This window comes from Trichosurus vulpecula, chromosome 3 (genome assembly GCF_011100635.1).
Source record: "Trichosurus vulpecula isolate mTriVul1 chromosome 3, mTriVul1.pri, whole genome shotgun sequence".
NCBI lineage: Eukaryota > Metazoa > Chordata > Mammalia > Diprotodontia > Phalangeridae > Trichosurus > Trichosurus vulpecula.
Window position 1 is genome coordinate 224,123,420 of NC_050575.1, and position 15,917 is coordinate 224,139,336.

The window sequence follows — 15,917 nt, forward strand, 5'->3', positions numbered from 1 at the left end:
TTCTAGTCTCTCTCTCTGTCTCTCTCTGTTGCATGCTCTCTCTCTGTCTCTCTCTCTCTGTCTCTCTCTCTCTGTCTCTGTCTGTCAGTCTGCCTGTCTGTCTCTGTCTCTCTCTGTCTCTCTCTGTCTCTCTGTCTCTCTCTCTCTCTCTCTCTCTCTCTCTCTCTCTCTCTCCCCCGCCCCCAGAATACATTAGTCCATGTCTCTATTGACTCAAAGTCACAGAATCTCAGAGCTGGAAGAGACTCAGAGGTCATCTAGTCTAAACCACACCTGAATAAGTATGTCTTCTATAAAATTCCCAACAAGTAGTCACTCTGAAGAACTCTGAGGAACAGAAACTCATCACCTCTGAAGGCAGTCCATTACATTCTTGTAAAACTTTAATTGTTACAAGTAAAAACTATCTCTTTGCAATTAGTTCTTCCCTCTAAAGTCAAAACAAGTCAAATTATTCTTCCACCAGGGCAGCTCTTCAGATACTTGAAGAAGAGTGTCACGTCCCTCCAAATCTTCTCTTCCCTTCAGTCAATCCCTGTGAAACATGGCCTCTGATACCCTCACCGTCATGATCACAACCAAGACTTCTACTTGGTTGGCCTTTTTGAGGTATGAAGTACTCCAGTTTTCCTTTGTAGAATTGAAAGGCAGCTGGCCATTGGCTGGCCATGGGATGAGTTATACCCCTGGTAGCCTTTAAAAAGCAAGCTTGCTAGCTCTGGAGGTACTCAAGGCAAAAGAGCTCTGAGAAATGTGACTATTAGAGGCAGCAGAGAAAATCAACTATGGAGGAAGAACTCATCTCCCAAGAGAGAATCACTCTTTGCTGTTTCTTTTCAGAGGAGGACACATAGCATCTCAAAGCAAAGCTACTTGAACTTTAGGAAACAACTTTATTGGAATAGGCCCTGTCAATCAATCAAAGTAGTTCTTAAGCAGCATAGATACCTGGCAGCAGAGAAGAAAACTAACTAGAGATTAAGAGAGAGTTAGCCCTGGAAGTCAGTAATCAGGCTAAAGAGAGGAACATTCCCATGGAGCCCAACTAAGTGAGTTGGCTGGCTTGTAGCATTGCTGTGCCTAAGGGAAAGCAGTAGGATGATACGAGAGAGAGAGAGAGAGAGAGAGAGAGAGAGAGAGAGAGAGAGAGGATATTAGGTCCTTGAAGTGCCGAAGGCATGAGTTGCCTTAGACACATATGTTCCCTGTGCATATGCCCCACTTTCAGTGTACTCATGTAAGTGTTCACTCTTTTCACTGGCACAGTGTGTTTGTGGGAAGGTGTGCCCTATGTTTATCAAGGGATTTCTTTCTTACTATTGTTCTCAGGATGCCATCTCAGTAAATGTCTTTACATTGACCATATTGTGTCTACTGGCTGATTATTAAAGGTAAGAGCACTGGTAGGGGCTTATGAGCTATAGTTTTGGAGTATGGAACAACAAAATACCTTGAACCTGAGAGTTGTTACCCTTTATCATCCCTTCACTCTCAATCTAACCTACAATCTGTGAGTATGAGTTTGAGATAATCTTGGGGTGGATTAAATATATGAAGAAACAACTATCATGTCCTCCATAAATTCAGGTATGGATGGTCTCATCTTACCAATAGATAGTCCCTAATTCAAAAACAGTCAATTTACAAAAGCTTTGTACATATTCTTTCCACTTACCTTCTCCACGCTGCACTGCCCCCCCCCATCCAGCCCCCCTGCCCCATGCAATTGGTGTATGGATCGTAGTCAAATAGCACTGCTAGACTGAGTACTGGTGAATTACCAGTATAGCATGACCATGTTCAGGAATGAGGAAAGGAAACAACAGCCACATGGGGACTAGAAAGCCCATGAAATGGGACTCCAGCTGAGGCAGACCTTTGAGGCTACCATCTTGACCCAGCTATACCCTCACTATTGACATCTGTGTCCAGATGCTACAGGTGGATGATGGTAATTCTGCAGCCTGTGTGAATGCAGCTATGTTAGCCACGTTGGATGCAGGGATCCCAATGAGAGATTTCTTGTATGCCTGTTCAGCTGGCTTCATGGATGGCACAGCCCTAGCTGACCTGAGCCATGTGGAGGAGGCAGCTGGTAGACCACAGCTGACTCTGACCTTGCTCCCCACCTCTGGCCAGCTTGCTCTGCTAGAGGTGGATGCCTAGCTGCCTGAGGATCACCTGCATCAGGTACTAGAAGCTGCTACCTCAGCTGCTCGGGATGTTTATGCCTTATTGGACCAAATGGTCAGGTAGCATGTCCATGAGGCTACCTTGCTTCTTAGAGACTGACCCTGACCCTGCAGTAAAATATTTCAGCCCTTCCCTACACGGCCAATGTCTCCATTGCCTTCACTCTGCATTTCTGTCATCACCAGATCCTTTTCTCCACAAGGGCATCAGCCCCTGCTCATTTGAGGCTTAGCAGAATAGATGGGCTCCATACATGGGGAGTCCCTTAGGGGTGGCAGCGCTTATTAGAGCAATGTGTGAGATGTAAGCATGACCTTTCAATTTAATAAGCATAGGAAGGTTTATAGGGGTCACTGCCACTTAAGAGGGGTCACCCCTTAGCTTGCCACTTGACTTATTGCTGTATTTAATTTGACCACACCCGGTGCTAAAGCAATCTGAGGGCATGATTGAATGGTGTCTTACTAATTAATAAAATAGACATCTCATTAATTATCTCTAGCCTCCCACCTCAGTCTAATAAATGTTTATTACTTAATGAACTGGAGAAACCTCTTTTCCCAATAGCAATTGTTCATTTTTGTATGTATATTGAATAAACATTAGAATTACTGAATAAGCACAAGTTTTTAACTAACAAAAACAATAAGAAATATACAAATAGTTTCCTCTCTTCATACAACTCTGTTGCCCATAACCTCAGAGCTACCTTCACTTAGAGTTCTGTTGCTATTACATCGTAAGGAAATTCACATCCCCAAAGGGTTCCTTTAAGGGAAAATGACAGGTTTGATTATCATGCCTCAGCTATCTGTTAATAGGTGCTACTCCTCATAAGACAGCCTGTCTTCCCTGTGACATCCCAAATTTCCTATACTTCTGGCTGTCTCTAGGTTCCCAAAGTCTGAGTTTCCACACTGATTTTTTAAATAATATTTTCTTTCCTAATTACACATAAAAACATTTTTAACATTCTTTTTTTTAATTTGAGTTTCAAATGTTCTCTCTCCCTCTCTCATCTCCCCCCTCCCTGAAATGGCAAGCAATTTGATATAAGTTATACAAGTCCACACTGATTCTTCCAACATCTGTTCCACTTGGTTTAGGGCTCTCTTTCTCATAATTTCATTCTCCTTTAACCTGACTCGTTTTGAGTTCTTTTTCTGCTTGTTTCTCTGGCTTTGGCATTTCTCAGCTCTCTCATATGCCCACTGGATCTCCTGGCAGGATTAACCATTCCACTAAACTACTTTACCACATCAGCCCCCAAACCATAGCTGCAAAATATTAATCTGCCCTCTCCTACAGGTCAAAGAGGCCTTGACATCTCAGGATATTTTTGCAAATAAAAGGAAGTAAAGCATTCTATTTTCAACCTAAATGGAGCCATTTCTCAGTGACAGTCACCTTTCAAATCATCATCCCATCCTAAATTCCTCATTCATGGGGAAATACTGAGTGAGGAAGCCAGGTAGAAAAGGTATACTTGGAAGCCAGTTTGAAAAATAGAGCATCACTGGAATTTATTTTAGACCTGGACAAAAAATTGGAGGAAACTACAAACACGTGACCATTCTTTGCAATGTGACAGATTTTGCTTGGCTTGTCTAAAGACTTAGGTACATCCATCCTAAATTAGAGATGGGCATAGAATCATAAATCTAGAAAGGATGTCAGAGGCCAGCTAGTCCAAACCATGTTACAGATGAGGAAAACTAATGCCTGGAGAGTACAAGTGACTCACCCAGGGCCACACACAGGTACTAAGTAGGAGAGGTGGGATTTAAACCTTTGTTCTCTGATGCTAGAGCCAGTTCTCTTTATACTCTACCAAACAGCCTCCTTGGCAGGGCTCTCTAATGGCCAAACTCATTACTCTCCAACAAATGTCAGAAAGCCACTGGCTTGTCCATCACCACAGGGTTCCAGCACCATCATTAGAGTGTGAATTCCTTGAGGGCAAGGACTATCCTTCTCTTTGCTTTTATTTGTATCCCCAGGGTTTAGCACAGTGTGTGGCATTTTGTTGTTTAGTCATTTTTCAGTCATGTCCAACTCTTCATGACAAATTTTGGAGTTTTTTGGCAAAGATACTGAAGTAGTTTGTAATTTCCTTCTCCAGCTTATTTTACAGATGAGGAAACTGAGGCAAACAGGGTTAAATGATTTGCCCAGGGTCACACAACTAGTAGGTGTCTGAGGCCAGATTTGAACTCTTGAAGATAATTCTTTCTGGTTTCAAGCCCAGTACTTTATCCACTGAACCATCTAGCTGCCCACTTGGCATTTAATGAGTGTTTAATGAATGTTTATTGCTTCTCTGTCTGCCCCTTAGTCCTTTTAGTTGTTCTCTGTATGGGATGACTGGGGAGAGATTGTAAGAAATCTTGTTCCTTAATGACATCAGTATACAAGTAATCCCCCAAACTCAAGTCTCAGTACCAAGCGCATGACATTTGAGGTTTCAGTTCCCCAAATGCTTGCCAGAGTTCATCTTCTGGAGAAAATTAATTTGTTTTCTAATTATTTCAGTCAGGACAGAAGCAACACTAGCTGAAAAAGGGAAGAGTATTAAATAAAGGATCCTAGAAAATGGGAGCCCCAGAACTGGCAATCTTTGACTGAATTCAAAATGGCATGTCCTCTAAATTCTCCCAGATTAGTGGATGTTGCAAGGTTCTTGGGTCAACTGGGAAATTTCACCAGGGGTTGGTTTGTCATGATGAAAGATGAAACAATATTTTTCACCAGCAGGTGGCATTAGAGTAATAAAGCAAAAAGTGGAATTTAGACGAAGAAACAAAGTGTTTACGAATCCATAAGTTGTCTTTTCTCCCCCTTCAATATTTCGAGGTCACTAACACATTAAGAAGAGTAGGATGCAAAACGCCATTTCTTTGTGTTTTCATAATTCCAGTAGCCAGCAAGTTGGATAATAGTTAACAAATGAGATTCGGGGAGGCAGCATTTAGTTTAAGAATAAGCAGAGTCCACACTGAACAAACAGTAGCTATTTCCAGGGGCTAATTATAAAGTGAACATGCTTCTTTCTTTGCCCTGTTGGAGAGGGCAGTCTATATTATATTCTGTGGTGTGAGACCTGAGTCCCGTTCTAGATGTATGATCTTGCCAAGGGGAGAGTTTATATTTCTGAACTTCAATGTAGAATCCAACTGACGTAGTTAGGTAACATAGCTGAAAGGGCAGTGGGCTTGAAGTCAGGAAGCCCAGAGTACTAATTCAACCTCAGATATTTACTAGCTGTGTGAGCTTGGTCAAGTCCCTTGCCTCAGCTTCCTCATTTGTATAGTGGGGATAATAACAGTACCTTTTTACAGGGCTGTTGTGAGGATCAACTGAGATAATTTTTGTGAAACACATGGTGACTGGTACATAGTAGACCCTATATAAATGCTTATTCCTCACTCTTTCCCTCACCCACCCACGCCTAAGTAGATAGTGACCAAAAAACAAAATCTCAAGATCACAAAATTGGAAGGGACCTCCTCCAACTCATATAGGGAGGGTATGGTGGAAATCCACATTACACCAAACCTCTGCTTAATGCTTTCGGTAAGAAAGGACCCATTACTTCCTAAGTTAGCTGATTGTACTTCAAGCTTAATGTCAGAAAACACTTCCTAACTATTGGAGCTGTCTAAAAGAAGACAAAAGTGGGCCTCAAGAGATTAGTGGTTGGGTTCCCTCTTCTTAAAGCTCTCCAAATAGAGGCTGAATGACCATACTCCAGGGACATTATAGTTAGAATTTCCTTCACATATGGGTTGGACTCGATACTTGATGGCAACTGAGGCCCTTCCTGAACTCAAATCATGATGCTGGGATTCTGTGGATAGCTCTAATTGTCAGGAAGTTTCCTTATGAAACACCACACTTCACTTCAAGGACATATACCCCTGATTAGTGTATCGGATTAAGGACAACCAAGTTTGGGCCTTTGGGACCAACCCTACTCTTAGGGTTTCCACTTAGAAAAAAAAAATTAGGATAGAGGATCAGGGAAATGAAGGATGGGGTAAGAATGTTGACTATGGGCCAAGCCTCAATATCTGGTAGATCAATCCCCTTGATGTAATCAGGCACTAGATCCCAGATCCTACCTGGGCGTGCCACCAGACGGGTGTGGCTCGAGTCTCAAACTGCCCCAGCTCCCACACCAAAGGTGGGAGAACGAAAACAACAACAGTCCCAGTGGGTGCTCAATCCATCCAATCAAATCACTGAACAACACTGAAAGCCTCAGCTATGATAACTCACTTCTGGCACCTGCGTGTGATACCAGTATCTTTGTCGGTCCTTTCCTCTGAGACCAAAGAGAAGAAGTCGAAAGCGTCCTCTACACAATACCCTTAAAGACAGCTGCCAAGCTCTACCTGAATATTCATCGTGGCCCTCTTTGGGTTATGAGTCTTTTGAACTCCTCTAGGTTGCTCTTCAGGCAGACATCCGTCAGGGGACAGCATGGCCCAAGTTTGAATCCTGTCTCTGCTGTTTACTTGTATGACCTCGGACAAGTCACCTAACCTGGGGGCCTTCAGTTTCCCTTTTCATAAAATGAAAGGGTTTTTCAACTTTGAACCGGAAGGAACCTTGAAGGCCTCTGGATATAATACCTTCATTTTACATATGAGGAAAATGAGGTCCAGAAAGGTCAAGTGACTTTTTCCAGGGTCACACAGCTACTAAATGTATGAAGCAGGATTTGAACTCAGGTCTTTCTAACTCTAAATCCAGCACTCTACCCACTACATAATTTTAGCTTGCACCATTAAGACCCTAGGGTCTTATGACATAATATGATGAGGCAATGGAGAAGGACTTCAGAGGATTATATTATATCCCCTAGTGTTAATAGCTTACATTTATATAGCACTTACTACGTGTCAAGCACTGTGCTAAATAAACACTTTACATTTATTATCTCATTTGGTCCTCATCGCATTCTTGTTGTTTGTTGTTTTCATTTTTATTTATGTCTGACTCTTCATGGGGTTTTCAGTCATTTTCAGTCATGTCTGACTCTTTTGGAAGTTTCTTTGCAAAGATGTTGGAGTGGTTTGCCTTTTCCTTCTCCAGCTCATTTTGCAGATGAGGAAACAGGAAACATGCTCAAGTGCCTTGCCCAGTGTCACACAGCTAGTAAGGGTCTTAGGCTACATTTGAACTCAGGTCTTACTGACTGGCACTCTATCCATTAGACCATCTAAATGACCCAGTGTTCTCTGTGAAGTACTAGCCAGAACACATTTTGTTAAGTACAGAATGTTGGGCCGTGTGTGCCTAGGATTCTATAAGCCTCCCAATGAGGAATGATCTCAAAGAAGAGCTCACTAACTCTTAGGAGAAAGAAAATTAGCATACAGAGCAAAGAGGTCTTTTCCCCCTGCCCTCCTGAGCTCAAAACCAGAATAGACCTGAACAAAGGAAGTTCTAAAGGTCTCGGGCTGCCTCATCCAAAATTTTTAACTAAGCTTGTTTGTTAGAATAGCACTTAACCTGCATAGTTGACTCCATATGTTCTACAAGTTCTGCTTTTAAGCAATGATTTTCCTTCTTTATATGCCGTAAAGCTGGAGAGGAAGTCTTGTGGAAACCTGGACTGGCCCTTTTGGATGCAGGTAAGTGGAGCCCTGCGTAAGATGCTGAGGAACCCAGTAGTAACCATCAGGGTATAGTGGAAAGGATACTAGCTCCAGCGTAAGAGGAGTTAGAACACATTCTGCCTCTGCCACTTAACTACCTATATGACCTTGGGCAAGTCACTTAATTTCTTTGGGCCTCAGTTTCCTCACCTGTAAAACACAGAAATTTGCCTAGACAGCCTGAAGTCCCTTCCAGACCTAAATCTATGATCCTATGGCCAATCTACAAACTACCAGTGTCATATGTGTACTAGAGAGGAAGCTTCACTCACTTCATGGATGGGACAGAGCAGAGCAAGTCAGGAATTCAGTCAAGACAAGCTTTGGCAAAGGATTCAGTCACTTTTCTCAGGCAATCTCAAAAATAGGCAAAATAGACCCTAAAGATTCTCACTGGGGGCCAGGGGGATGAGAAGGAGAATGGTGAGTGATAAGGAGAAAGGAAGAGCTGAGTTACATAGCCCTCCTTCAGCATGGCTTCAGGGCTCCATTCCGTGCGATAATGAACTTGACTTCAACTTCCTCACAGAGCAGGGTTCCAGTCTTCTCCTCCCTGGAGAATGTCAACTACTTGAGGGCAGAAACTTCTTATTTTTTTCTTTGAATTCCCAGCAAATAATAGACACTTATTAGGCACTTTTAAAATTGAATTGCATTCCATCTCATGACCAGCTCCAATTAAGGGTGCAGCACGTTAAGTCTTTGAAGTCCCCTCTGCAATGCATTCCATTACTCCTCCAGCATCAGTGGGAATCAGGGATGGGGGGGGGTCAGTGTATATTTAGAGGACCTTCGAGAGGAACATGTCTCTATATCCACTCATGTACCCAAACTTTCACCACATGACCCCTCAATCCACTGTGTTGTCTAATGTTGTTAATGAGAGCCTTATTGAATAGTACTCTGGCTGGAAAAATACTTGTAGACCTTCAAAGAGAGTTTTTTAAAGAAAAAAGGAGGAAAAAAAAGCAGGGCTAGCAAGCCTATCTTAGATGAAAAAAATGAGTCATGTGTTTTTTGCAAACTGTAAAAAACATGATCAGAGATGTCCAAGAGAACACTGAAGTGTTTCTGAAAGCCCTTAGTGAATGAGCTTGCACTGACTTTGGCTTTCTCTGCTATTCCCCTTGAAGTCTCTTGAGGTTTCAGTGGGAATCCTAAGAGATCAATGAAGCTCCAGTTGAGGAGCTCATTTCTGTCTTGGATCAAATAGTAAGTCATCATGTTCAGTGCCTTTCCCCAATGTCCACAAAGGATGAGTTCTTCCCAGCTGGAGCTCCATTTTAGCATAATGGCTTCCTGGGGGCAAGAAAGAGCTATGCTATGGGAGGAAGGAGCTGAATGGCCTGCCAAGAACCACTGGGAAGAGCACAAATGTGTTATTATTGTCCTGTTTCCACGGGTGAGGTCAGATGCTTCTTTTGCATATAAGTAACCAAAAGTCTTACTGATGTTTCCAGGATCAAGGCCAAACGAAGAGTCAAAGACAAGACCTTCAGAGCCAGCATCCAAGGGAGATCCAAGTAAGTTAAATGTTAGATAATAGAGCCGTAACTAGTAATTTGTGTGCTAGGGACAGTGGTATAAGACATGCCTGGAGTAAACAGCATCAATCAGGCTTCAGATGCTGCTAGGAAGTAAGCGGAAAGGATGAACAAGAAAGAACTCAACTGCAGTGTGGTCAGCTTTTAGAAGCTTCATATTTGAACTTCTTATTCTTGAAAACTATATGCCGAGCTCAGTTGTTTTTACTAGTTAAAGTAATTTCAAGAGTTGTAATCCCCTTTCACTGTTTGACATCTTGGATAAAAGCCCCAGCCACCTTGCCATAGTTACAGCTCTGGCAACTAGCGTCTCATGATGATTTTTTTTGACTTTTGATATATTCTCCTACCTACACATCTACCACCCATTCACTTCCTCCCAACCCTACTCTCTGCTACCTATGTATCAATGGATGTGCCATTATCTCACTCACCAAATCATTTATTCTCTCACTTCTTTATCTTCTTGCACTTTAAAACATGTATATCTTTGTATGTTTCTATGGAATATGATAAGCTGTGACCAAAATCTTCCACTCTCTATATTTATTAGAGTTCTTCTTGATTAGCCCAGGTCAAATCCAATTATTAGAACTATTTTTATCTTCTAAAGTATCTACCTGAGGGAAAATAATTAACACATTTATTACTTACTTAATCTTCAAAAGACCCATGATCTAATCAGTGTGAGAATTCCTTCCCCAAACAGAGATTGCAACCCCTCCATAGCTTCATAAGTTGCTGTGATCAATTTCCACATGAGTCTCTCTATACACCCCTCCCATAAAGTACCACAAACTGCACCCAGGAAAATGGCAGGAAAAGGGCTCTCAGATGAAGGATAAGGCAAAAAGGCATCGGGGAGAGCTCATTCCAGTCTATCATGTGATAACTTTCTATTTTAACTAATTATTCTTGCTCAGTAGGTAACTAGATCAGTTGTTTCTATACTGCTGAAGGATTGTGAATGTTATCAGTAATCTCTCAATTTGATGCCCTGGCCAAAGCCCCAGTTACTCCTCCCCACTTATGACTTAGCTCTGCATTTAGCTAGTCTGGTCTTTGGACAAAACACATAGATTCCCTTACTGACACTTGAAGCCTTTCCAAATTTATCAGTTATAAACTACTCTAGACCAGAGGAAATGTTGTAGACACAGTGTACTTATATTTCTACAAAATATTTAACAAAATCTTTCATGATAGCCTATTGAATAGATGGAGAGGTGTGGGTTGAATGACAGTCTGGTTAGGTCGATTTGGAAGTTGCTAAAAGGCTGAACCCTAAAAGTGGTAATTAATAAATTTATGTGAACCTAGAGAAAGAACCCTAATTGAATACCCATAGATGGATATCTAATCCCTATTGCTATTCAACATTTTTATCTCTACTTGGCTAAAGGTCCAGATAGTATGCTCATGAGATTTTCAGATGATCCAAAGATGGGAGGGATAGCTAGGACATTGTATGACATTCAAGATGGAAAAAAAAATCCGAGTAGGTTAGAATGTTGAGCAAAATCTAATAAAATGCAATTTTATGGGGAAAAGTAGGAAATCCTATATTAGGATTCAAAAAAATAAACTGCAATAAATATAGAATGAGGAATGGTTAGGCAGTGGTCCCTACAAAAAGGGCCTAAGGGCTTATTAGACTTTAAATTTCATCCAAGTCAATACAGTGACATAGCAGTTGGAAAAGCTCATTCAGTATTAGGCTGCATTAAAAGAGGCATGGTGTCCTGAACAATGGTAGTGATAGTTCCACAATATGCTGCCCTTGTCACACCAAAGAACTGTGTTCGATTCTAGGCACTCCATTTTAGTGAGGATCTGACAAACTAGAGCATATCCAGGGAAAGATGACCAGAATGCTTGTGGTAACAGAGTCCATGCCAGGTTGAAAGAACTTGGGATAGTTAGCATTGAGAAGATTTTGGAGACGACATACTAGCAATCTTCAAGTATGTAAAGAAGAAGAAGGATTGGAGTTTTTCTGCTTTGCCCTAGAAGGTAGAGGAAAGAGTAAGAAATGAAAATTTCAAAGAAACAGATTTTAGCTAAATATAAAGAAAAAATTCTTAACAGTTAGATGGAATGGGGTTGCCTCAGAAGATAACAGGTTCTTCTTTATGGAAACTCTTCACATGGAAGTTAGAGGACCAGTGGTCAGAGATTTGGAAGAAAGAATTCTTGGTCATTTACAAGTGGAGCTAGATGGCATATGAAGTGCCTTCTGATGCTGAGATTCTGTGATTAAAAACCAGTAATTTTTGTCACTTCAAGTATATTAATGGTATGGGATTTTTTTCTTTACAGCGCTGTATATCTGTTTAAACATTTCCATCCTAATAGTTTTTGCCCTGAAAGCCCAGGCATAAAAACACATGTGACAAAAAGATCTTGGCAGACAAGAATGTTAGATCAAGTTTAATAAGATGAAATTAAATGCCAAGACTTATGTAACATAGGTGTGGGGTGGCTGGTATGGACACCCTCAGTATAATCCTTCACACAGGGCGTTGGCCACTCACTCACTTTCTAGTCTGGTTTGCTTACCTCAACTTGCCCTCATAAAGACAGGTATGGATTTTCAAATAAAGACTACCAACATGTGGCTACACTTAAATTCTTTCAGAATCCAAGAGGTACCTTCTTGTGGAGAAACACACTCTCATTATTCACTATGGCTCTCGATTCCCATTTGCACAAAACCAGCAACTCACAATGATGACACCCTTAGATATTAAACAGAACTATCTACTTAGCAATAAGACAAAAGTATTCAACCAGTATATCACAGCTACTTGCTATAAGCAAATGCAGCAATCACAGCTTACACATAAACCTGGGTTACACTCTCCTATCAATGCACTCAGTATCTTTGCTGGAAAGAGCACCCTCGCAGAAAACTTGCAGAGAAGCATATGAGTGAGGAAAGCCCACGTGCTCAAAAAAGGCGTTACAAACTCCTGCCCTTTACATGGTTATTTAATCCTTTCTGTTTATGTAAGAAGTAGGGGATTCACCATCAATGGAATTCTTCTTGGAGAAGCTGAATGGTCATTTGTTTGGGGTATGGTGGAAAGGTAGGGATTGGACTAGAAGGCTGAAGATCTTTCCAGTTCTAAAATCAGTGAAATCTGCTTCCTTGATTATTTAACAGCAAGAAGTATTGAGTCACACACGATGATGTCTCATGATGATAGAATTGCAAGTTTGTGCGATGGCTTTTGAACTTTCTGGCTCCTCTAGAGGGTCAGCTACCAACAGGCCACATGAAGCAAACAATCCTCCATTGCCCTATGATACTGACACCTACACATCGAAGTCAGAAACCAAGTCAATCCGTAAACTCGATAGGATAACATCAACTCAAATTGGAGGAAACTTCCCTCTTTTTCCCTTCAGTTCCTCCCCAAATGTTGTCGTTTAGTCGCTCAGTCACATTCTACTTTTTGTGACTCCATGGGACCATAGCACACCAATGTCGTGCATAGGGTTTTCTTGGCAAAGATACTAGAGTAGTTTACCCTTTGCTTCTCCAGTGGATTAAGGCAAACAGAGGTTAAGTGACATGCCCAAGGTCACACAGCTAGTAAATGTCTAAGGGCAGATTTGAACTCAGGTCTTAATAACTCCAGGCCCAGCACTCTATCCACTGAGCCACCTAGATATCTCTTCCCTCCCAAATACCCTCTTTTCTCTGTGACTATGGTCAATTATTATGATTCAATTATCATAAACATATCATGAACTAATTCAATCCTTTCTTCAGCACCCTTTCAATTTTATTTCATCATATTTTCATTTCATGTTAAGATGAAAAAAAAAAGGTAGCAGGCTCTGGGCATCTATGCCCATCAGTAAATTCCGGGAACCTACTTACACAAATGGCATGCTAATTTCAACCATCTAGGAAGTGAGTGAAAATGAACTGTGCTATCTAAAAAACACGAATATATAGAACAACTCAGTCCCCAAGGAAAGTTCCTGGTAACGAAAGATTCACTGAATATAGTTAATATGCTAAATTTTACCACAAATAACAGTAGCAGAAAAGTTCATTATATATAGCCCTGTGAGGAAATGGTGGGTCTGTATGTTCCAGAACTATATGTTTTCTTTTTACATATGTTAAAGTTATGCTTAAAAGGTTCTCTAAGACACACATAAAACTAGAACAAAATCCCTTTACAATCTCAGGACTCTCAGGACTATAACTGGGCCAAGGGAGGGGAAAGCCTGCCAGTGATCTTTATCAGGGGCCAGAAGGTTATTGCACGTTGATTGATTGTTCTTTGTAAAGGCAGAGGGGAACACAGAGTAGCTAATTAGCAATAAGAAAGAACTAAAGTGTCCTGACCTAAAAGCTGGATTGCTTGGGCAATTTCATCCTAATTAGAAGCTAAATCTTGGGAGTAGGCCATAACAACCATTGGCGGTGGGAGGGAGAGGCAGGAGAGGTGAGAGGCTAATTTTTTTCTCTTATTCTGCATATAGACAGAAACCATGAAGGAAAAAAGGAAGAGAAGGTATTTTCTGAAAAACAAAAATAGGTCAACAGAAATAAACTTTTCAGAAGGCATAGTAGCAGAGTTGGGTAGCAAGCGTACTGTTCTGCAGACCTCTACCTAAAGCAACTATTATGTAATGAAATTTGCCTCTACCCACCCACTTCACTTAGCCTATATAACAAAGGAATACATAAAATAATACCTTTATGCAAGTCACGAAATGTACTAAAATGCAGACATATTAAATACTGTACCATAATAATAAAGAGATTTATGAAATGAGAGGTAAAATCAATGATTAAGTATACACAGTACTGTACAGTAAAGTTAACATAAGTGTGCTGATTTCTTTCAGAAGTCTTTATGCAAAATCAAATTTGCATAATGTGAATTTACATAAAGCAAGAACTATCTGTAATTTCAATGGACAAATGAAAGACAGTGTCCAGGCCCCTTTCTCTGAAATTTGGCAAAGCTGCAAGCAGCATTACACACCGCCCCCCAAAAAGTCTATTCTATGTTCCGGATAATCTATGGATCTGTATCCCCTAAAACTACAGCTCAGGAACCTCTATTGATCTCTTTACTTTTAATAATCAGAAAAGAAAATTAGTTCAAAGCAAAAGGCATTTAATGAAATGATACAGTAAGATATGTAGCAATAAAGTATTTCCTTCATAAATATGGTGCATGTTCTCACATAGCATTAGTGGGAAGGGTGGATACAGTTATGGGATACATGCAGACACATGTATAAAGGGCACATGTGACCAGCTTTGAGGGGCTCATGCCTTTGATGTTTTGGGGCTATTGATGTCTTTTAGTGATGTCATATAGTGAAGATTTAAGGAAACAAAAAGCCAGATTTAGTGAAGTCAGCTAAGGAAGAAATCATAACTCTGGATCAACAGGTGCTAGAGTCCTTCCTTCTATTCAATTATTTGACTCTGTCTCAGATTGTCAAGAACCTGGAGGAAGATATTCTTTCAGTTCACTGTGTTCCTTGCCAAGAAATATTACTCATTGGCTTTGTTCACAATTCTTGTGCACTTTTGACTCTCACTTTTTAAATTCCTTACTTCCTCCCTACTTCTCCTCTCCTCTAGATATCCCAAACTCAGTTCTATCTCATAGGCTCATACATATGGAGCTCAAATGAATCCTGCAGACCATCTAGCCTAAATTCCTTATTTTACAAATGAGGAAATTGAAGGTCCCAGAGGTTAAATGGCTTGCCCAAGTCTCACAGGTGTGAAATGGAAGAGAAAGGAATAGAACCCAGATTTTCTGAATGCAAATCCAGGGTTCTTTTCACTATATAACGTGATATGTACACCCTAAATTAAGGGTTTTGCTGCTGTGGCTATCCGCAAAGTAGAGGTCAAACGCTATGCCATATGCCAAACTCCGAATCCAGACAGCATCCATAAGCACCTGGAAAACAACTGGCCCTTACCATATCTGTAAATGTTCCATTTCAATAAAAAAGGCTAGGGAGTGGAGCAGTGAATTGTGTGCAACTGTTCAGTGCAGCCAGTGGCCAGCAGCCTTTATGGGCAGTTCAATGGGATCCGGGATTCACATAACCTGACAACGTCCAAGCATAAGGGACCTTAGAGATCAACTAGTCTTGATCTTTCATCTTCTAAGTGAGAAGACTGAAGCCCCAAGAAATAACTTGCCCAGGATCATACAATGGCAGAGCTAGAACTAGAATCCAAGTCTTCTGACTCCCAGCCCAGGATTCTTTCCACTATGCCTTTCTTTCCTCTATATTTTGTTGCCTAAAAAAAAAGAGAAGTGCCTGGAAATGTCATGTGTTTTCTTTGCATATGCATCCATCCTGTGAGGTAGGTAGTATAGGTATTATTATCCCATTTTATAGATATGGAAACTGAGGGCCAGAGAGTCACACAACTAAATAGCAGAGGCGAGACTTTAACTTGTACTGCAAGTCCAGTGTTCTTCCTGTTAATTAGATGCTTTACACCAACAGCCCT

General features: G+C 41.0%; 1 protein-coding gene and 1 pseudogene across 1 annotated transcript in view; both read left to right on the forward strand.

Annotated features, from left to right (window-relative positions):
* VIT (vitrin) overlaps window positions 1-15,917 on the forward strand; it is a 199,978-nt gene that overhangs the window by 143,030 nt on the left and 41,031 nt on the right. The window contains exons 9-10 of the mRNA XM_036749928.1: window positions 7,785-7,832; window positions 9,317-9,379. Of these exons, the coding sequence (XP_036605823.1) occupies window positions 7,785-7,832; window positions 9,317-9,379 (111 nt within the window). The remainder of the gene's footprint in view (window positions 1-7,784; window positions 7,833-9,316; window positions 9,380-15,917) is intronic.
* On the forward strand, window positions 545-2,292 carry LOC118841224 (annotated as a pseudogene).